General features: G+C 28.5%; 1 protein-coding gene across 1 annotated transcript; it reads right to left on the bottom strand.

Annotated features, from left to right (window-relative positions):
* Nucleotides 1-1604: 1604 nt before the first annotated feature.
* On the bottom strand, nucleotides 1605-24185 carry LOC113377778 (4-hydroxybutyrate coenzyme A transferase-like). The gene is made up of 8 exons (XM_026618198.1): nucleotides 23888-24185; nucleotides 6111-6273; nucleotides 5424-5562; nucleotides 5076-5166; nucleotides 4874-4995; nucleotides 4622-4688; nucleotides 2711-3193; nucleotides 1605-2059 (listed from the first exon to the last, which is right to left on the bottom strand). The coding sequence occupies exons 1-8, from the start codon at nucleotides 24051-24053 to the stop codon at nucleotides 1872-1874; spliced, it is 1419 nt and encodes a 472-aa protein (XP_026473983.1). The 5' UTR covers nucleotides 24054-24185; the 3' UTR covers nucleotides 1605-1871.
* Between the last annotated feature and the right edge of the window lie 492 nt (nucleotides 24186-24677).

The raw sequence follows: 24677 nt of genomic DNA, 5'->3' as shown, positions 1-24677 counted from the left end.
ATGTGTGCATGAACATCAAGGTTCTTGATTTGTGAATGTTATAAAATAAGTTAAAAAATGTATTAATTTGTATTATTAATCTAAATAAATGCCATTGGTATTAATTAGAGTTTTATGTTAATTGAATAGAATAACATCGTTTCACGTCCACAGGATATTTTTTAATTAAATAGTGGCTTTAAAGTCTGCAGGTTATATCTCTGAACTTTTGAATGCTCCACAATGTTTGAATATTTTTTTAGTTTTTGTTTTATTTTATTGTACATAGCAAACTATACACACAGTACATTCAGTTACTTTACAGGAATATTTTATTCGACAGTGTGAGAAGGATCGCTTTCCTGCGATAGCTCCTTGTCAGATATTATGTGTTTTGATGTAGTAAATCATTGCAGATTCTTTGTTTGAGCAGGCCACACGCTAATTGGTTTTGATGACGACTTAGACGAGCCTTGTATCTGCAACAGCTATAAAAATAAACTTTTCACCAATTCAATTTTGAATTTATGTATATAAAATTATAATAATATGATGGGCAATTAACTCATTCTGGTTTGCTTATTTTCAAACTAGACAGAACTTTTTTTTGTTAGAACTTGAGCGTGCGGTAAGCAAATAGCCACGAGTACTGTGGTGGTCATTTCAATTCCCAAAAAGGGTTTGAAGAAATTGAGTCCTGAGTTTTTCTAAAAATAACTCAGGTGACGCATTTTTACTAAATTTACACATTATAAGCAATTTGTATATCATCACACACACTGAAATATAACTTTTCACGGTTTTAATGAAAATACATAATATTCATCAATAACATGAATCAAATAAAAACCTAGTATATTGTTCTGATTTTTATTTTACATACAAGTGATAAATATACATTAGAAATATTTTCCCTAACAATTCATATCATAAATATTAACAAGCACTGTAAGATGAATTTGATTAAAAATAAATTGTAACTTTTCATAAATAATATACAAATTATCATAATCAAAATATATATTACATATGAACTGTATAAAAGACATCATATGTTGAAATTAAATCTTCAGCTAAATTATCCATTGAACATTGCAATCTAGATGTCGAATTCAAAAAGTCCTGTGAACCATTTTGTACAAAGTATTTTTTATACTTGCTATGCATATAAAGTTAGGACTATGAAAAATCATATCTGACCTTTTCAAAAACTTTCAATATAGCCTGTTTTATTACTTCAGATTTTTTAAATGAGTGGTTCACCAAATTTTAATTAAATGTTTATTCCGTTTTGTGTAATATTTTGCATAATAATGAATCAAATAATTATTTTGTTCCCAAAATCTCCATGCAACTTTGATAAAAAGTGACCAGAAGGCACAAATTTATTAATGTATTATGATAATATTTTGTTGTAAATACCAAATATGAGCAAAAATGATAAATACTCAATAGTGGCAGTGGTTTTTTTCAGTTTTATTATGAGTTGAGATTAGCATTAACTAAATATAAGTGAAAACACTAATTACAGATAAACTAACCGAAAAGTGTAACTTTGAGCAGAACATAGTATAAACAAAAAAAAAATGACATTTATGTGAAATATTCATTCAATAATTTGACTATAAACAATATTAAAAATATATTGAAAGATAGTATAATCAAATGTATATTATCAAACAAAAAATACTTTTATGAAGACTTATTACATGCTATTACAGTGGCAGAGACTGAAATGCATAAATTTATATTTATGATAATAGGCACTTCAAGCAAATGAATAATACATCTATAATGAATCACAAAAATTAAAAATATGCCCACTAGTATTAACAGAAATTTAAATTTTTATATAAAAAATTAGGTAAATTTGAATTAAATATTTTCTTAGGCTAATTCTTAACTGGCATGGCTTTGAATCTTTCGAAGGTAGCTTTTTCTAAGCTTTCTCTGTGATCTGGATGAGCAATTTGAATAAGAGCATATGCTCGTTCTAATAATGTTTTACCAAACAAATGAGCGATTCCATACTCAGTCACAACATAGTGCACATGTGCTCGGGAAGTAACAACACCAGATCCTAAAATATTGAAGTTATAAGTTTGTAGAATGCACTATCAATTAATATTATTAGTTAATAAATTACAATTAAACAATGCAAAGCACAAAAATTTAGTTTACTCTTTTTGATATATATATGATGTCTCTCAATTGAATGAAATCAATAGCTATGCATATCGATGATTATTATTTTTATTTATTTTTGATAATGTTCTTTTTACTCCATTATAAGTTATAAAAAAGCAATATTTTATATTGATCAATACTTAATATATTAAATGATAACTTATGTAAAAAATTTTAATCAATTCTTATTCGTTCCATATGCATTAAGAAAAATAAGCAAATAGGCATCATCTTTGACAAACGCTTTGAAGTGAATGTAAGTTAAATCATGAAACATAATAAATTAGGAACAATTATTTATGAGAAAAGTCATCTTAGAACTTCTATATTATTATAGGGACTTCAAATTTATATCAGATTTTTAATATACTACAGTTTCAAAATGAACACATTTCTAAATATTCAGAACTAAAATCCACATTTTCATCTGTTAGTGAAATGATATATATTATGTAACGCAGAATAAACAACAGAAATATATTACTTTTATATTCTATTATTACTAGTTGGTGCACAATATTATATATTAAATTTGGTAACCTACCTGGTTTGAGTATTGGCACAATTTTGGATTCATTTCTTTTGGTAACTGAAGGTAAAGCAATAATAGGTTTTCCTTTGCCATCTAAACCTTCTGCAGCACCTCTTATGAAATCAACCTGTCCACCAAATCCTGAATAAAGCCTCGTTCCAATGGAATCGGAGCACACTTGACCAGTCAGATCTACTTCAATACAAGAGTTAATCGCTGTCATTTTTGGATTTTTGGCAATGACAGCAGTGCTATTAACATAATTCACTCTCAACATTTCTATGGAAGGATTATTATGAACAAAATCATAAAGCTCTTGAGTTCCTATTAAAAAGGAACCAACAATTCTTCCTTTATGGAATGACTTTTTAGTATTTGTAACAACACCCTCCTTCACTAAAGACACTACACCATTGGCAAACATTTCAGAATGAATTCCAAGATTTTTGTGATTATGTAGTTTGGCAAGAACTGCATCAGGAATGTTACCAATACCTGAAAGAGAATAAAAAAGATAAAATCGTATAAATTTAATATGAAGACTACTTAATAAATATGATAAAAATTGTAACAACATACAGTACAGGCCAAAAGTTTCCGGACACATGAAAAATCTCATTTTCTGAGTTTTTAGCTATATTTTTCATATAAAAATAATTTTATTCAAGTTAGTTTTGTACATTCTACGTAGTATTAATATTTAGTGACTGATTTGTAACCAATTTGTGAGAAATGACGGACTAATTAGCAATGAAAATGTTAAAATGTCACAGTCGATTTTCCTGAATATGCTTTGCTTTGCTTTGATCACTGCAGCGCATATTTTTGGTAATCTTTTGACGAGTTTTTGCAATGTTTGCGCAAGTATGTTCTTCCAGGACTCGTTAAGACAATTCCAAAGAGCAGCAAGGCTGGTTGGATGCAAATCCTTCACGCGGCATTTAAGCTCGTCCCGCAACAACTCTATTGGATTAAGATCCGGCGATTGTGCAGGCCACTCAAAAAACCACTTCTGCGAGCAGTAAATAAACAAAAAAAATTGCAATTTGCCAAAACCCACTTAAATTGGACCATCGATCAATGGAAATCAGTTTTATGGACGGATGAGTCAAAATTCGAACTTTTCGGAAATCATCGACGTAGGAAGGGTAATGAAAGACTCAATTCTAAGTGCATTTCGCCAAAGGTGAAGCACGGTGGTGGTTCAGTGATAGCTTGGGGTTGTTTTAGATTCAATGGAGTCCGATCGCTTGTCAAAATAGATGGAACTTTAAAGAAAGAACAGTATCATACCATACTTCAGCGCCACGCCATTCCATCTGGTCTTAATTTAATTGGACCAAAATTTATTTTTCAACAAGATAATGACCCTAAACACGCTTCCTGACTCTTTGCCAATTATTTGACGCTTAAACAAGACGAAAAAATACTTCAAATAATGGAGTGACCTGCACAATCACCCACTTAAACACTGCGTGAAGGATTTACATCCAACAAGCCTCCCTGCCCTGTGGAATTGCCTTAGCGAGTCCTGGAAGAACATACCTGCGCAAACATTGCAAAAACTCGTCAAAAGATTACCTAAAATATGCGCTGCAGTGATCAAAGCAAAGTGTGGTCATATTCAGGAAAATCGACTGTGACATTTTAACATTTTCATTGCTAATTCGTCCATCATTTCACACAAATTGGTTATAAATCAGTCACTAAATATTAATACTACGTAGAATGTACAAAACTAACTTGAATAAAATTATTTTTATATGAAAAATATAGCTAAAAACTCAGAAAATGAGATTTTTTTCATGTGTCCGGAAACTTTTGGCCTGTACTGTATATCCAATTTATAAGAAGCAGACAAAGTTAGTAATACATTATAGTATTTATTATAAACAAAATGATATGTTAAAATATTCAATTTACCCATTTGAAGTGTGGCACCATCTTCCACCAAGTTATTTGCAATATGTGCACCAATTGCAGTTTCCACCTGTAAAAGTTGATTAATAGAATGTAGAACATTTATTATAAAGCTGTTTATTGACACAATAATTTTAGGAGATTTTAAAGAATTCAATTGAAACACTTAAAATTTTGCAATACAGTAATATGTATATCAAAGTGAGGCTACATCTCAGTAGTATAAAAAATAAAACGCGACTTAACATATCTCACCTCACTAGGTGGTTTTCCGCCATGGGTTACCAACGGTTCATCAATTTCTACAGCATAATCTATGTGACTTTTGTGTAACAATGAGTCACCAAATGTACGGGGCATTTTAGGATTAACTTGTGCTGCATGATTAAAAATAAATTAGCACTAGTCTTGAAAAATAATAATAAAATACAATAAAATAAATAATCGTATATTTTACCAATTATCACTTTTGATGCTTGCATCGCAGCTCTGGCACAGTCAACACTGGTACCTAAACTGCAGAATCCATGAGCGTCTGGAGGAGAAACCTAGTATGCAGAATAAGATGTTTTTTTTTAAAAATAAGTTGGTTTAACTTTATTAAAATTTTAATTACGTATAATAACAATTATTATTCTATTAATATTCCAGAAACCTAGTTTTAAATATTGATCCTTATAGGAATTTCAATTAGATTATATACTATCCAATAAAACTAACTCTGTAAATTATACGCATTGAATATAATTGACTAAGTAGGTATCTTTAAAAATGTGTTGCATTGATAACGAATGTACATCCTTACATGAACTATGGCTACATCAGGTTGAATAATTTTCTTTTGAAATAGAAGAGGTATTTCTGATAGGAAGATTGGAATTGCATCGCCTCGTCCTTCATTCACAGCTGCACGTACGTTGCCTCCCATGAAGAATGATACAGATCTGATAATAATAAGTACATATAAATTTAGAAGATTTATTTATATTCGATATTAAAAAAAAAACTTGGTCAAATCAGTTGTATTGTATATAATCTTATAGTATAAAAAATTATACAAATTATAATGTTATAACGATCATACAGAACAGCTAGTCGTCCCAAAGGATAACCACTAAAAGGGCAAAGCCACCAACGATTTTGTAGTATGGGAGCGAAAGTAAAATGTTTAGAATTATGAAATTTATTCTAACAAAGCGGTACTCTTATTTATATTCTGACCATAAACAAAATGTAAAAAATATTAACCATTTCACTACGACACTGCTGTACGAAACAGTGTGCCGCCCAGTAGCGCAACTGAACCAGGCGCAACAACATATATTAAAATTTTTCAATCATAATGAATAAAAATGTAAAGAACAAATTAGAATTCTCAAAAATTTTCTTTAGAGTGATAAATATTGAAGCAAACGCATGTCAACTGTAGGCAACGCTTTTAGCCAAAGGGTTGATTTAGTTCAGAATATAAATAAAAATAAACAGTACTCGCCTAAATATCCCTTCGCAATCAGGCTGAGCGTATAATGCAGGTCCTTCAGTGTGCATGTGGCAGACGCGCACATTCTTCAGGCCTTGCTTCTTCCCATGTGCAGTCATCGCACCTAATAAGTTGATTGGGGTAGCAGCCGCACCCTGAGCGTACACCCAGTCATCTGAATAAAAAATATCATCGAATGGGTTATTAATCGATATACGATATTATATAGTTATGTTCATGAGTTTATTTTTATATAATTAGAAACGAAAATACATATTTTTTATTCGTAGACAAAAATATAAAAATTTAGTCAGTAAAAAATAAACTTGGTATTTGTATTAATTTTTCCATAACCTAAAGATCATTTGAAAAAAAAAATGTTAAAGTTGTCAATTGATCGGGAAAGACTATATTTATAATATGATATTCACAAATTATCAAAAACAATATCATACTTTTTTATGTAGTTTAGTATGCAAAATGAATATTGATCAATGATACATACTTCTTGTTACCTTCATTTAGTAGCTATCAGAAATTTAGGTGTTTAAGATCCGATTGGTTCTTTATAACACTTATTTTTTATTATTGTAGAACAGGATTTATACCTAAAAATTCTATAGTCTGCTGTGCTGATACTTTGATAGGGTAAGTAACGACAAAATGACATAGTTTTTTTTATTTTTTTTTTCAATTATAATTTATTTAACGATATAATCAGTTTCAATGGTTTTTAGTCATCTTTGGTTCATTGACTACCGACAAAATAGTCATTTGAATAAATAAGGACTATAAAAACACTTATTAAGGAAAAATGCTACCTATTAGAAAAACCATTTTGTCCATATAGTATGGGCAAAATGACATGTAGAGTAAGGACATAATGAATTACTAATTTTAAAGACGTTTAATAAATAAATCGTTTGGTTCTCTTTGGGATATCAGCACATGAAGCCAGAGATCAAAAGGTAAACAATCTTTGGGGGCGTCCATCGTCCATTAATCACGTGAGCGAGTTTTTAAGGATTTTTGAACCCCCCCCCCCTCCACCGTGTTGATATATGGTGATATTCAAAATTTTCCCCTCTCCCCAATCAAACATCACGTGTATTTCTAGTTACGTAAAACTGTAATTTTTTAATTTTTTTTCGAAAATGTTTGAACTTTTTTTAAAAAAATAGTTGGAAAATAAATACACGTGATATCTTACTACAACCCTAATTCCCCTACGTGATATTTCGTGATTTTTTGTCAAACCGCCCGTCCCCCTAGAAACCTCACGTGAATGAATGCTCCCTTTGCCGGGCTCAGAATGAGAAAAAAGGGTTTTGCATTAAATGTAAGTCTACTATTCTTATCAGTAAATTCCTTGTTCTGTTCTTAGAAGTATTTAGAGTAAAAGTTAAAAGCTAACCTTTGACAGGTTTTAATCTTATATCATTTTATCCGAAAGTAAACAAAAATGAATACATAATAAAAAATCTATCAAACACCTGATAATTACAAAAAAATGTTTGAAATCAGTAGTACTGGCTTAAGCTCATCGATTTTTAAAAATCATTACAAATATAAATAATTTCCCCCAAAACACAAGAAAAAATAAGCCATTTTTTTTTAATATAACCATGCTATTTTAATGTATTCAATTTGAAATATAATTTTATCTATATTCTCAAGTGAAAATGGAAATTATTACTGCTTGATACTAGAGTTCGACCAAAGCATCGATTTAGAAACCTAGAGTCAATAATAAAAATAAAATAATTTTAATCCAAGTTTGCAGTTTGGCAAATTCATGCATTGATAGTATTGATACTATTACTATATCAAAATAAATTTAATATCTTGCAAGCAATAAAATTAATTACATAGAACTGGTTATAAACTGGTTTTATGCATAATATATTAATCTTAATTGATATATTATCGTAATTATAATGACTGTAAAATGATATAAATAAAGCGATTACAACTAATATTTATAATAATGTTTTATCAAATATTTATTTGTTTTTATTATTTAGACATCGACACCAAATTTTACTTGATAGAAATAAGAAAAAAAAATCGATGTTTTAATTTGTCGTAATACTTCTTATTAAATATACGCTTAAATACATATATAATAGTGTAATAATGTAAGACTTAGTTTCTTATGATAAAGTTATCAATTTATAGATGTTTTGATATAATGTAGGAAATGCAACGCAAGTTTGTTTAATTTTGAGATAGTGCTTTAATCAGTGGTGTTCTATATATAATTGTACACAGAATTTAGACACGTTCCTCTTTTTAAAAATTTCCTATGGCTTATCATAAATCACAAAGAAGGCCAAAGAGCACATCTCATTTTATAGTGTAACTCCACTTACAATTAGATAAATTTACCTACATCAATATTTATACCTAGAATAAACAAATTATTTTATTTTTGATCTACTATAATCAAGAAAATAATCAATGGTTCAAATAAATGGTTCAAAATTAGTTCAGAGTAAGTCCGTTATACAAAGAAGACATGAAAGTAAAAAAATGGCAAATGTTACGAAAATTGAACAAATGTAAAACTTGATACATATAATAGTGAAAAGTATTGGAAACTGAAGTGGATCGATATTTGAAAAAGGTATGCTGCATCGCTGATTAAATGACTACATGTTGTGGATATATGGTAAATAAAATCGGCAACATATCTTTGAAAATAATTGAACTGTTTAGAATAATTTGAGATTCAATATAGCTTTATTAACGAAAAGTTTTTCTCTAGTTGCTAATTGTAAAAATTTTGTTAATAAAATGTCCGAATATTTATTAACTTCTCGTAGAGAAAGTTATAGTAATGGGTCAAAAATCAAAAATGAAAATTTTTGCATATCTTCACGTTTCAGAGGTTTCTGAACATTTTAGCAAACCACAGAAAAAATGGATGTGTGTGTGTGGAGACTAATAATTTTTCGACTATTTCGGGTGTGCGAAATATCCAATTTGAATGGTTCAAAAAGCATTCCATTCCTAGTGATGAGAAGACGTGCTGATTATTTTTTGACGAAGACAGATCCAGTGGCTTCGGAGATATGGAGCAAAAAGTGTTAAAATATCAATTTTTAAGAGAACGGATCAACCGATTTGAATGATCCAAAAAGCATTCGATTCGTAATGATGGGCAGAAGTGGTGATTAGATTTTGACAAAGGCAGGTTTTAAGAAAACTAAGCGTCCGATTCGAATGATTTAAAAAGCCTTCTGTTTGTGTTGACGAAACTATTGCTTTTGAAGAAAGATTTTTTAAATTACTGAAACATAATTCGGATTTTAATTCTGATTCTGGCTAAAGTGCTGAACATCACTTATATACTTCAAATAAATAATTTTAATTTTACAATTCAGTTTATATAATACTTACTTTGTTAGAAATATTAGACAATGTTCTTCATTTTAAATCCGATTGATTAAGTTTTGTTTATTTACTCTTTATAAAATAAGAAAAATGAAAGTTACGTTATTTATAATAATCTATTTGCAAACATTTTATATTCCTCGAATATTTCATTAAGGTACGACGCTTTTTAATTTGCTTTAAGGCACGATGTCATACACTACTAGTTATTGTCTATTATCCGAATCAGCACCATGTTAAAAAATTGACTATTATGAATACTAATGCATCTTCCTATGCGCAAGCAATCAACCAGTAATTGAACTAAATTTGTAGACGGAGAACTCTCTCAGTACATTCAAATAATTCAATATGCGCAGATTGAAATATTTCTATAGATACATATATATTTCGATCAGGTTTTTAATAGTTTTAAATTTAAAATTTGTCCCTACAACATTAACACAATAACTATATGTATAAGATACTGTTTAATTGCAAAAATATAAAGTTAATTACGGAATGCTTACTTTAAAATACAATGCTTCAAGAATTTCCTGGCATAGAAATAAATATAAATATGAGCGTATTAGTTATGTATTTATATTTATTATGACTGGCACATGGTATTCATAAATTGTAATTACTCATCTATTCTCTAACTTATATCATCTCACATAATATTGTAGATAGTCCCGTTTTACCCCACCCACATGTAAGCTTTTATAGAAGTTATATAATAAAATCTGTAGAATCTAAATTGAAAATATCAATACATGTTATAAAACAATTAAATAACGTATATGTACTTAAAAATTATATTAAGGTCTAAACAACCAAAAAACTCTTGTAAACAAAAGAAAATACTCTTGTTATGGATTTTAAAACTTTGCCGTTTATCTCCCGATAGCAATATAGTCATAAAAGGCTTATGACTACCCGATAGTCATAAAAATCAAGGAGATGATTGGTTATACATTTTTTCCCTCTGCTTTTAAATACTGATGTTAAAAAATTCTTAACTTTTTTGAGAAATCGGTGATGGGCTTTATTAACCACTGACCTTTAAGCCCCGCTCTACTCTATTATTTAATCTTTAAAGAAAAAATATAAATGGCGAAAGCTCGTCTCAAAAATTCCACACTACATCTGTTTCCTTGAATGCTGTTGCCTTTAGCACTTGATAATTTCGATTCTGTGACAATTTTTTAATAAGTTGGTTTAAATAATTTTATTACTAAACAAATTCACTTGGAGGAAAAGCCAAATGAACGTCAATGTCGAATACGTATAGTACTAATAATAATACAATAAAATTTAAATGCAGGTCGAACATTTCTTCGATGGTCGATAACGGTAATGCAATCAAAGACTTAACATGGTAAACTATTCATGAATTTTTAGTATTTGATTAGGCAAACTATTTCACAGACAATGCAGGCATAAATACATGCTTACAAAGCTCGTTTCTTCATGATAGATGAAAAGTACTCCTATTACTTACTATTTATTATTTGAATTCAATTTTTATCATTTTTATTTTATATTTCAAATGTAACATTCACAATTGCTAAACTGCCATGTCTAAATAAATTATAAATGATAATTCATAATTATAAATATATTGGGTGGTACTGCCCTAGGGCAGGTCCGTGAGCAAAGTTAAACTCCAACTCTATTCAGGAAAGAATAGTTTTAAAGTTACATCGTAGTACAAATCTTGATTTAATGATAAATGCCTGAATAAGAAGAATATTTTACCTGTCCCCCATAAATACTTATAATGAAAATAATAAAACAAATGCAGCATTTCGCTGGCGAAATAATTTCTATATTATTTGTAGTTTCTATAAATCTTTGAAGCTGTTCAAAGAATGAGATTATATCGCCAGCGAAAAAGTAAAAAATATACCATCAGTCAATGAATGTATGTTACTTTTAATTACATGAAGTTCTTCAAACACAATTATTACATGAAGAGTGAAGTTGCAAAAACAATATTTGTTTAGGCGTTGTTTAACATAATCGAACGAATATTATAGAATTTATTAACCAGCAATTACTTCATTTCTCTAATGAAGGTTCATTTCTAAATGCTAATTACAATGACCAATCGATCATGTCATATTTGAAGTATGAATTTAATTACATTATTGTTTTTAAATATTATACATATTTTTAATTCTATAATGGTTGACACTAATAAATGTGTGCATCACGAGTATTACCATATTACTAATAAACATTATTCAAAATTGTTATATGATGTATTTATTTTTACTTAAATTTTACGCGCACTCTTTTTTACACACAAATAAAATAAATACAAATATGTATGTAGTTTAAAAATGAATTGACTTTATGTGTACTTGTTAATTATTGACTAAGAATTTCAGAAGTAGACAGTGATAATTTGTAAATTAATTTATTAAATTTAATGACTGGCTTACAACATAAAAATAGAGAAAACAGAGATATAAAATAGAAGATCAAACTAGAGACAAGAATACTAGCGCAATTGATAAATTCATTTTTTTACATACTCAGTTTTTTGTTGAAATCTTGTTAAAAAATACTCAAATCTATTACCTGAAGTCAAATAACTTGATTGTAATCACATATTTCGAAAACTACTAAAATAATATCTTATTAGGGCAAAAATCATGCAAATGTGTATCAATAACAAAATATTCAGAAAATATAAACCTGATCCATCTCGATACAAAGAAGTTTAGATATTAAATCAAGATTTAATTGTATATGCAAATAAACAATTACGAAATGAGACCTTGCACTTGATCAAGAAAGTGGTATTCCACTAGATTTGGCAACTATTCATTCAGCGAATTATACTGAACGATAACAAAAATAACATCTTATTTGCATCAAAATAACACTGGCTGTTATAAGGTAATATATCATGTGTGACGTAGATTCAATGCGCGTGTTTGAAAAACGAGACGTACGATAATATTCAAGAATTCAACATCTTACACAGATGCATAGAGTTTGAAATTAGCAATTTTCAGTTTTGAGATAGGTATCATATTTAACTCGGTCAAATTTGTATTCTTTTCGTTGCTTATCAAAATACATTTATTAGAGCCCTTCATCTAAATTTTTTGACTAGTTAAAAACAGAACAGTTGCAGTGATGTTGCAATTAAATAAAAACAAATGAAATATGTGGATGTTACCAAATAAGAAATATCTAAATACCACTAAACTAAAAAAATGATAAATACTACTTGAATAAAAAAAACTAAACAAGAATAATTTAAAAACAACGTAAATAGTAAAATAAGCTAAGTGTAAGTGGCATTTCGCCTTAAAGCAAGTTGTAAAAATTTCCCAAAACCTACAAATAAGCAACTTCAACAATACAATTTGAGATTTAGCAACTTATATACGAATTAGCTTTTACGATATAATTTTGACATATTGATATGGCCCATTATTCCGAACTTTGGAGAATTTTTGAAATTTAATCACTTGTAGGCCCAGAACATTTTAGGATGTTCTTTAAGGCCATGATCTCTATAATCAGAAAAATATCATCAAAATGGCGTTTTTGAGAAAATGTCGACGAAATGGCAAATTTTGGTTCACAATACACACATACATTTTTTAATTTTGGTGTCAAACGATTCAAACGTTGTGAAACGAATACCTTAAAAATCGAGTAAAGACTTATAAAATAACAAACTTTTCTTTCTGAAAATAAATAAATAGAGTAAATGTATAAATAAAACATTAAAATCAAAATTAGTATGAAGTTAATTTTTACCTGTATACCAAATTCTAATATCTGTATCATCATGTTGGTCCCTTTATCTAAATTCAGAGCAATCTTGCTCGAAAATAACTCAGAATATTTATGAGAGTCCACCAAACACTATTCGAGCAAATATCAAGTTCGATATTTCTTTGTCATAAAGTCATATAATGTGTCAATTTCATTTTTTTTTTTCAAAACATTCACATTTTCTTTATTATTTTTATTTCGAAAAATGAACAGCTGTTACAGGTATAAAATCTGTGAATATTTAAAAATTAATTTAACTGCTAGAAATTCAATCTGATTACTATTACAGGCATCTACAAACAAGTAATTAAAAAAACAAACTTATTATTCATAAATGCAATTATATAACCGAAGATTATTTGCCTTAAGCTAAAAATGTATTTTAAAATTTACTAAAACATTTTTAAACCATCGTATAAAGTAAATAAGAGTGATTATAAATATGAATATTCATATAGGATTTTAAAAGGTATTTTAGTATTATGTAATAATTTCAACTTTATGGTAAGTTTTGAACAAAATAGCAACAAGTCTATTAATCGTCATTCTTCTACAATAGAGCACAATTCAACAAATAATATCATAAAGCGGTCTGATCCTATCAATAGCAAATTTAAATTTAAAACTTACATAATATTGGGAAAACTTATTATTAGATAAACTATGTGATTTTTTAATTATTTACTTATTTAAACTGCGATCAAAATTTAAGAGTCCTATGAGCTCTTATGATCAATTTCTTACAAACTACGTTTGTTCCTATAGATGATAACCAAAATAGTTGTTCCATCTCTATGTGATAATTCTGATTTTTACAATTATTGATAATTTGTTATTGGTACAAGTAAAAATTGAAGCGGGATCGAACCTGGGACCTCTGATTCCGGTCCAGTCGCTTTAGTCACTTACCTGCACACAAGCTCATGTATTAAATAATACGGAATTATTGCAAATATTTCAAAGTATCATAAATCTTATATGTATTTAAAGTCATTTTATCATCGAACATATAAGAATATGGTCACACTGTAAAATTCCTTCTTCATTATAGAGAGAAAAACAACGACAACGACGCAATTTTTTAACTACAAAACGATCGGTTGGCATAAAATGAAAAACTATATAAAAATGTGCTACATTTCTGTCCATTTTAATAAATTATCTTACGATAAGGTTAGGAGGTTAATTACTAAAATAGTTTGCAGCAGATAATCAAGTCCCGAATATTCAAAACTATCGATTTGGTTTTTTGTCCTAGTTATTTCATTCGTGCATCGAAATCGCGTCCCTCTCATGGTTCAACTGATCCGATATAAATAAAACTATAAATAGACAAACCAAATACCGAAATAGAACTTTGTAGAATTATCACAACATATAATCAAGATTCGAATATTTAGTGAACTAATATAAATATTGCATTATTTTATCGCTAATTTGATTGACCTCAATTGATTTATACTACTTTTACCTATGTTCCTACTAACGCAACAACTTTTGATATAAGGGAGAGAAAAGGCATACAAAAGGCTTGAATTTCTATAACGTGATGAAAAGTGGTAAAGCTTGAATTATTTTATTAAAGCTTTCGACAGGTTATATTTAAATATAACCACATATGCAATATTTAAATAATTAGACATATATATGAGTAAAGTATCATAGTAAAGTGTATTATATAATGCGAACATCAATATTAAAAAATTATTTAATTTTTTATATAGGCCTCGCTTACTTACTATTAGAGCATTTTTTATATACAAATTTCATTTTTATATTTTATACTGTTTCCATATATATTATATACTATCTTCATATATTCTACACCATCTTGTATATATATTCTATATCCAATTGTTTGCTCTTCACATCTGATTTCTTCATTCCTCTTTTTTCTTCTAAATTTGATATTCTCAAATTCTAATCTTGCTTTTCTTCTTCTAATTTTTTATTCAAACTCTACTCAACTAATCGAATCCTATTTAATTTCAAATTAACTATATTTTTTAAATTCTAAGCCAATGAGAAGATTCGATCCGAAAATCCCTGTCGTGCGAGTCGAACACGCTACTGAGTGAGCTATGCCTTAATCCACTTTCAATAACTTCCCGTAGGGCAAGTTATAGTAATCGCAAAAAAAAATGGAAATGTTTATATATCTTTACGTTTCAAAGGTTTCTGAATATTTTGGCATACCTTAGAAAAAATCGATGTGTGCGTGTGTGTGTGGATACAAATTTTCGTCGATGATTTTTAATTACGGTACGGGAAGTTCCAGCAATTTGCCTTAAGCCACAATAGTTTGCTTTTTATTAATCATCAGTTTTAACAACAAAATGCATTTGTTTAAAGATTTTTAAGCGTTTTTAAGATACTTACAACAAGTACATTACATTGGTAGAATTAGCTTCTTTGAATGCATTAGAACAAGACCGTTATTATTATTATTTTTTTTTAATTGAAAATTTGCTTTATTTTACTTAAATATGTACATACATTAATTTTTACATAAAGATTCAAATTGTATACACCTCTTCTAGGAATATCATTATACTATCATAATATCATAAAATTATAATTAAGATTCTGCTTTATGCAATTGTTAGCAGTTCAATGATCTGTATATCCTTATATGTTAGATTACGTTACATTATGTTTTTCGACTATTCATATGTTTGAGATTTTATTTATCTTGTCACGAGAAAATATTACGAATATCAACTTGCCCATATAAACAAATGATTGATAACAAATAATTAATTGAATCAAATTGAAGACGTTGAACTTTGAAATGGTACCATAGGTATCTTGCATATTTTTGCGTGTAGAGTTCTAGTAACTTCTATCCAAATAAATTTGGTTTCGATTTTAAACAAATGTTATTGCAAATACTGTTTTGTATATACATATTTGCTTCATATTTGAACAGCTATGAAAACGATATATTTTATGTGCTGTTGTGATTTGTGATGTAATTCCTCAACCTAATGTTAATAGAGCACACTGGTTGACCATACTCTTTCTGATAAAATTATTATTAGCTTTTTTCTAGCAGTGGCATATGCTGTCCGAGTCGGGAATAGAACCTCGAACTCGTGGTTGCAAGACCAAGCACTTACCACAAAGCCACTGAAAACCGTAAGTCGTCTGTGGTGTGGAAGCTTTTTCTCTGTTTACTTGCATTCTTTATTAATGTCCCTTGCTTTTCCACAATATTTTTGAACTTTTTGTGCTACATAAGTCCAGTAAATTCATTCTCCAAGAAGGTAAGAATATTAGAGAATAAGTAAGATCTAAATGCGATGATTTAAAACTTGAACAGCATAGTATTCAAATATTTATGGCGTTCTAAATATGACCTAAACTTGTATCTTAATGTTAATTAATAAATTTAAAATGATAAGGTCATAAGAAACAGGATATGTAATGTGTTTAAAAAATGTTTCTCAAAGTTCAAACGTTGTTGCTATCCAAAATTAAAATATTATTAGGTTCGCAGTAATTGAAAATACATCTCAGAAACAAGCGACTCCTCACATAACAAGAATTTAAATAAATAATTTTAAAGTAATCAATTAATAACAATGTTAAGTAGTTACGTAACTAAGCATATAAATTATTATATAAATATATAAGTTAAAATATATAAATATGAACATTCATTTTTAATTTATAAGTTTCAGATGCTTATGACATCTAATTATTCAAATGAGTGTTGCAAGCGATACATAGTGATATTTTAAATGCTAAATAAGTTTTAAACGACATCTGAATGTCATTTGGATTAATATTTGATAACAGGAAATTTATATAAACAAATAGTGTTAAATTCACCAACACTTTGAAAAATACTAAAAAAAAATTATCAATGTATGTATTTATATGCAAATTATTCAATTTAGTTAGAATTTGCCTACTAGCTGCAGGTAGAAAACAAACTTGTGATTTATAAAATTATAATTAAACAATATATAATTAATTTAAGAGATTCAACTGTGGAGTAGTTCCAAGAAATCCAATATTGCACATTGTCAGTGATAAAAAATTACAAATGCTCCAGGGTTCACAAACTTTTCATAAAAAACAGTAGTCAAAAGCACCAGCTTTAGATACATATATGTACATTGGTCCTACATATATGGGGTGGTCCTTAATATGGACATTTTCGAATTTCCTTGCTCCCAAGGGCTCAAATGGTTCCAAATTGATAAAAAACAATTCTCTGAATGTCTTAGCTCTTAATATTGTTTTTTAGATAGAGCGCAATTCAATCAAAGTTTTGTATGAAAATAGCATGAATTTTTTTTCAAAAATTTTGCAGAGCGTCGAATTTTCAATAAAAAATGACACAAATTTTCACTTTTAATTCATTTGTCGCTAAGTCATACCTAAAAAGTTTTTTTTTATTTTTCAATTTTTTTTCATGTTATTTCCATAAGAATTTTGATTGAATTGCGCACTATCTGAAGTTAATATTAAGAGCTAAAACTTTCAGAGAATTGTTTTTTACCAATTTGGAACCATTTGAGCCCTTGAGAGCAAGGAAATTCCAAAATGTCCATATTAAGGACCACCCTAATGTACATGCATCCTAATCCATTTATTGCTCTATTGCTAGAGGTATCTTACATACTAAAAAACTGCCACTAGATTAGTAAATTACTGCCACAGTTAAATTAGTAAATTATTTTTGGAATAATTGCTATAGAAGCTTTTGTTTATTTGTTTGTATGTTCTGTTCAAGTAATAATAATAATACATAGTAGTCTACCTAAAAGACATGTCCATGATATGAAAGCACCACAAATAAACGATTCCCAGGAATATGGAAGCAGAAGTTTGGAAAGGAAAATGCATAAAAATCAATAAAAAAAGTTAATAACTGAAATAAAATTATAAGGAGTATAATAAACAAGGATTATAAGGAGAATATCAAACTTCTGCTTCCATATTTCCTGATCTTGTGTTTCGGCTCTCATTTCCCTGTATTTTCTCTTCACGCCATATGTAGAGTCGTGTTTTTAGTGTATATTTTGAATTTTCTAAATTTAGTGAAGTTAAATAATAAAGCGCCTTAACTCATAGAATAGTTTTATATTAGCTTCAAAATCGATTCAGTAATATTTATGAAAACCTTAACGATTTCTTATTATTCAATGGTTGATTACAAACAAACAGCTAGATTGATCATCGCATAAGAATAATAACGCAAGTCTCAAATGATTTTTATTGATTGAATTTACTACGATTTTCTGGCAAAAACTTGAACTTCACGTTTGAAAACTTGAAAAGTATTGTTATCGTATTTATTAAAAAATAAATGGTTAAAGAAAAATTATCGAAACAAAGAACGGAGCACTCAAACATCAATAAAAAATGATGAAAAAAAAATTGTGCGCCCATGTCTATTAAGTTTTTTTTTTGTAGAGTCTGTATTAAGTGTAACCGATTCTTTATTCAAACGTGACATTCACAACAATTATGTACAACAGGTTATGTAAGTTATATTCAATAATGAAAATATATGTAAATATATAAAACAACTATTTCAAATACTTAGCGCGAGCATTGCACAAGCTCACGTAGCTCGATGGATATTTATTTTCCATTCAGCTTCTTGAAAAATTGCTACAGATTAACTTTAAGAATTTAAACTTTAAGAATGTATACATATAGATATAAATAGTATTTGTATCACATATTTTTATGACGTTAATGACGAATAATTTAATAATAATAAACAATAGCTGACGAGAGAGAGTGCGAAGTGGTTACCGCGTGGGTTCGCAATCAGGCGGATCGCGGATTCAATCCCTATCGCAACAACCCTGAAATCCTGCAGTAGCGATATCAACTTTCACTTGGGAATATAGATCTTATATATGTTTTCAAGTGAAAATGCCCTTCCTGGACATTGATGCATCAAATTGAATAATAAGTCAGCCTTATTAGATAAATTCTAATAATAGAACAAGCAAATACAGGTGGATCACCCTTTCAGTTGATCTTTGGGTTGGTATGGAGAAGTTTCAGCCAATAGCTTATAGGAGGAAAAGTTGTGATGGCTGTTAAAATATACAAAATTTTATGGTTTTGAATATACTGGTTTGTCATTTTTTTATTTTTATTTTTTTTATTATAGAGTTACGATACTAGTTCTTTTTAATAATTCTTCTGTTAGGGTGAGAAAGGATATTTTAAAGCTACTTTAATGGCTTCATTCATCATAGTGTGTAGCTAGGTTGCATTTCTATTTGTGATTTGTAGCAAATATGTGGATTAATAGGATTTTATTATGAGTTTTTTGATTTTACTTCCAACATAGTGTAATTTTAAATGGTTGGATTCAGTGTATTAGCCTTTTTAAAAGCTTTATTATTTGTTAAATTAGCATATTGGGGCAAAAGTAACCTTCCTTTTTGGGCAGTTTAAAATACGTAAGCAAGTTGCGCTTTAGAATGTCAGGAGTATGCTAATTATAAATAAAAACAGAGACAAATATCGTTCAAATAAAAGATATAGATAAGGTAAACAAACTTGTAACAATATGAATTCAATGATAAAATGTACGTCGCTTGAATTCAAATAAAACACAGATCCAAAATTGGAATTGTGCTTAAGGCAAATTACTGGAACCTCACGCATTCTAAATAAATGTTGTATACAAAATTAACCAAGAGACAAAAATTCGAAATTCGTAAATATTCATTTAAAAACATTGTAACAAATAATTGCAACATTTGAAAACTACAAATAATTATTGAACAGTTTCTATTACTATAATTTAACAAATTTATGTATTTGACCCAAGAATATCACTGAATAGTATTATTAACCTTTCTGAGAAGTGTCTACTAATTACTATATTTATAATGTCTCATTTGATAAATGTGGTAAAAATGAGAAATTATTGCTAATGATAACTGTGATGCATTTTATAAACAAAGCTGCGATAACAAATTGATCTGGAAGAAACGGGATTATTCTATTAAATATTTAAATCTTTCATTGACTGATTGTTTAAATGTTTCTTTTAAATCTTATTTAGTATTAAATTGTGCATTCTTTAAAAATTGGATTTTTTTCTTTGAAAAATTTAAAATTTCTGATAAGATTGATTTTTTTGAAAGAGCAAATATAAGTTTCAGTTGAAATATACATACGGGGTATCCCAGAACTCAATGTCAAGCCAAAAGAGGGTAATATTATTGATCATAACTTTCATGAACAATGACCCCATAGTTCGATTCCATAAGTCCAAATGGGAACTATTATAGCTTTGTACAGAAGTACTTTGTTGTCTACAGAAATTTCGGATTTCCTCCCAAAAAGCCAGTAAAAATCTTTTATTTTCAGTTGGATTTGATGAAAAAAAATAGAAAAAAACTTCTTTCTAAGGATTTTATCTTTTTACACGATTTTTTAATTAAGATCACGATTAAATGCGTCAAATTTTTATGAAATTTACTAACACACTTTTGAGCTTTTTTTTAAAAAAAGCCTGTCAAAATTGACCAATTTTGCAAATTTTAAACTCATAGTTCAACAAAAATGTTAATTCTTGAATACTTGGGCAAGTTATGTCATTATTTTTGACACAATTTTGTTCTTTTGTGACTTCTAGAAACGTTTGAAGAAAGCAAGTCTTTTGCAAGTTGGTTGGGATAATTCTCATCACTGTTAAATTTAATTCTGCATTCCAAAAATTGAATAAATAAAATATCAACCAAACAATTCCACCATACTTGCATGTCACCATACTTGAATGTCTATGGCAAAGAGAGGTATGAACCAAACAAAATTGTTCGAATTCTAGATTTAGGTTTACATCTCCGAGACATTAAAATATTGAAATGAAAATCAGTCTGTAACATTGTATTACAAATTTGTGCGTCATAATTTAGTATATCCAAACAATAATGAACAGAATTAAGAGTAATGAAGATAATACAATACAAAGTGCAAACTGATAATATGAATGACTGTCTGTAAGTTAAATTTAGCCGTGTTTATGTTTATAGTACAGACGTAACTGGTTCTCATTCGCACCTATACATTGCTCCAATTCCGTGGACTTCAACACGAGTTCTTTAGATAAAATTCATTACCAACAAATAATTATAAACTAATACAAAACAGAAAACAATGATAATGATATTTACAATTTCATTATTGTCGTCGGCAGCTTGGAATTTTTATGCGCTTGTACAAACAACCGAAATATACAATATAATACAATGTGAAGGTCGAGTAAAGGTTAGACACAGCACAAATTAATCTTACAAGTGTTAGAAAAAGAAATTGATCTCGATACCAAAAGATTTTCAATATAAGATAGTGAGAATGCAGGCATAAAAAATAAATATTCATTATTTTATTTTTACATAAAAAACAGCTTGTGTCGCAATAATAGAACTGTTTACAGATGTATACATCAAGAATATTTGCATATTGAAAGTTTTTTGTTGAAAATCTATTAGCCAATAAGTCGAAAAAAAATAATATTACATTAAAAAAGAATAATATGTACGTTTCGACACTAGATATGTTTCATCTTTTTGCAGTTCTTAACAAAAACCCAACAAAAAATAAAAACATCTCTTTACATCTCAACTCATTTATATTTTATCCATGATTTCTCAATCAAAGTTAAAACAATATAAAAACATGGTCTTTTTGCTCCTTTTGCTCATAGAAATGCTGCCAAAAATAAATGCTTAGGGGGCGTCCATTAATCACGTGATCGATTTTTTTAAGGATTTCGGACTCCCCCACCCCTTGGTGATATATTGTGATATTTAGAATTAACCCCCCCTCCAAATATCACGTGTATTTTTAGTTACGTAAAATTTTCGGAACGAATTTTTCAAACGAAAAAACGAAATTTTTTGTTTTTTTTTTTTTGAAAATATAGGTAAAAAAATAAATACACGTGATATCTTACTAGACCCCTCCCTCCCTCATGTGATTTTTCTTAATTTTTTGTCAGCCGCTTCGCAGATATGGGGCAAAAAGTGCCAAAAATGGTAGTTCAGTTTCTGAGATAACGGAGCGTCCGATTTGAATGATTTAAAAAATATTTTATGTATTTGTATTGACGAAATGAAGAACTAAATAACTTCTTAGGAAGGCAGTCTAGCGATTTTGGAGATCCAATAAAAAAGTCAGGAAAGTTGAAAAAAAGTTCAAAATTTTCAAAAAAATTAAAATATTTAAAAAAATTAAATTTTGATTTCATTATTATAACTAAATTATCTAATAAAGTTATCGTGGCGGTTAATGTGTTGAATTATATTACGGACGCTTCAACGTTTCAAAACTAGACATGTACCATCTTCAGGTAATGTAATGAATAATAAAACCTGTTTTGACAAAGTTAATAAATAATGTTATACACAACAGTCTTCTTGCTATTAAATATAGAATTTAAATAAAAAAATGTGATTTTTTAATATTATGTTAGATCAAGGTGGTCCAATTCTCTTGCAAAAGTGTTATGATGTTAGGCAGATATATTGAATATAATAATTTTAAAATAAATTACATCTCTCTTGCGGCACTCTCACACTTTAATTAAACTTTAAAATTTTACTTGTTATATTCTAATATAAATTTTATATTGCTCAAATATTTTTTTGTAATTTTATAGTAAACAATGTACATTGATAAAACATATTCAAAACTAGTGGTGTATGGTTGTAACTTCCCATACCGTAATTAAAAATCTTGGTACGGAACCCAAAAAAATTTACACAAAGTGTGTACACATTATTAAAATCTCTATAAAATATCTGATAATTTGATGTACATATGTCCAATAAGCATTTTTGACCGCCAAATGAGATTTTTTAATTTATTTTTATTGAGGCATTAACCGCTGGACCTGTCGTCCCAAAAATTTAATCAGTTTTTCCATCTTGTCAATACAAGTAAAATGTTTATTGAATTATTAAAATCGGACGCTGAGTTACCGTTTTTGGCCCTTTTTGCCCCGTATCTTCGGAACGGCTAGACCTGCCTTCGCCAAAAACTAATCAGCACGTTTCCTTTATAATACGAATCGAATGTTTTATGAATCATTCAAATCGGTTGATCGGTGTTCCCGAAATCGTCGACGAAAATTCGTATCCGCACACGTAAACATACATCCATTTTTTCTAAGGTATGCCAAAATATTCAGAAACCTTTGAAACGCAAAGATATATAAATTTATTCATTTTCGATTTTTTTGCGATTACTATAACTTACCCTACGGGAAGTTAAAAAACAATTTAATTTGTACTTGTTAGATTTCTCGCATGAAGTTATCTTATTTTTGACAGATCATTTATATCAATATAAGTTTATTATAAACAGTTACTGTCAAAAAGCGTTAACACAATTTGATACGCAATGTACAACAATGTAATTATTTAATTAGTTAAAAAGTACGAATGTTTAAACAGAATTTAATTATTTATATATTTTAAATAAGGTTTCTGTGGTGGTTGTGACAATTTGGAACACAAAATTGTGAACGAGTAAACATAATCGGCGATTGAGTATTAGGAAGCGATTGAGGTTATGTAGCAGGTATCGATATTTAATTCATATTATATATATTCACTAACCTGATTTAATAATTTTTACGGCTTCTTCGGCAGTAACCCATTTCGGTTCTTTGTCTTTGATTTGTTGGGCAGGCTCATTTACATACGAATAATAATTACGGCTCGAAATGCATTTCGCTACTTTGGAGCCGGATATTCTTGGCAACTGCTTCACAACACTGGCCATATTTTTCACTTAATTTAAATAATATAATTTGGTAACAACGAGAACGATATATTAATTTATATGAAACGTATATAAATTATGTACAGATCACAGAAATGCCACACAACAACTGCACACTTAACTTCTCACTGAGCCAGTGGGAAATACATAAAACGATTTCAAGCGCCGATATGACAGTGGCTATTTGGCACATGGGCGCCGAAAAGAAGGGTCCCTGTAATATATATATATATATATATATATATATATATATATATATATATATATATATATTTTAAACTAGATGACCCGACAGACGTTGTTCTGTACCTATGTCTACAATTTTTTATTATAATATACTAATATTTACCGCTTACTAAAAATAATAATTGTTTTTTAAATGACTCTTCACGCCAAAATGCATATTAAATGAAATTATGTGTCTCAATTCCCACACTATATTGGAAATTTAAGTCTTTTAAACGGTATATCATAATCATAACCATAACCATAATATTGTCTCGGTTCATAATAAAATTGAAATTTTTGGTAGATGATAGTTTTCATTTGTTTTCAATCCGAACAATGACATGTCGTTTTTTTTCAATTTTTTTCATTTATTTCTACAATACTGCACATACATCT

The sequence above is a fragment of the Ctenocephalides felis genome, unplaced genomic scaffold, assembly GCF_003426905.1.
Source record: "Ctenocephalides felis isolate EL2017-DRISC unplaced genomic scaffold, ASM342690v1 CF-g0.4_SCAFFOLD_01886, whole genome shotgun sequence".
Classification (NCBI taxonomy): domain Eukaryota; kingdom Metazoa; phylum Arthropoda; class Insecta; order Siphonaptera; family Pulicidae; genus Ctenocephalides; species Ctenocephalides felis.
The sequence above is the reverse complement of the archived record's forward strand: the minus strand, read 5'-3'. Positions and strand labels throughout refer to the sequence as shown.

Coding starts and splice junctions, on each gene's coding strand:
- LOC113377778 (XM_026618198.1), bottom strand. CDS start 24,053: ATGGCCAGTGTTGTGAAGCAGTTGCCAAGAATATCCGGCTCCAAAGTA. Junction 5,563..6,110: donor GATTGCGAAGGGATATTTAG/GCGAGTACTGTT, acceptor TATTATTATCAG/ATCTGTATCATTCTTCATGG. Junction 3,194..4,621: donor TGGTGCCACACTTCAAATGG/GTAAATTGAATA, acceptor ATTCTCTTTCAG/GTATTGGTAACATTCCTGAT.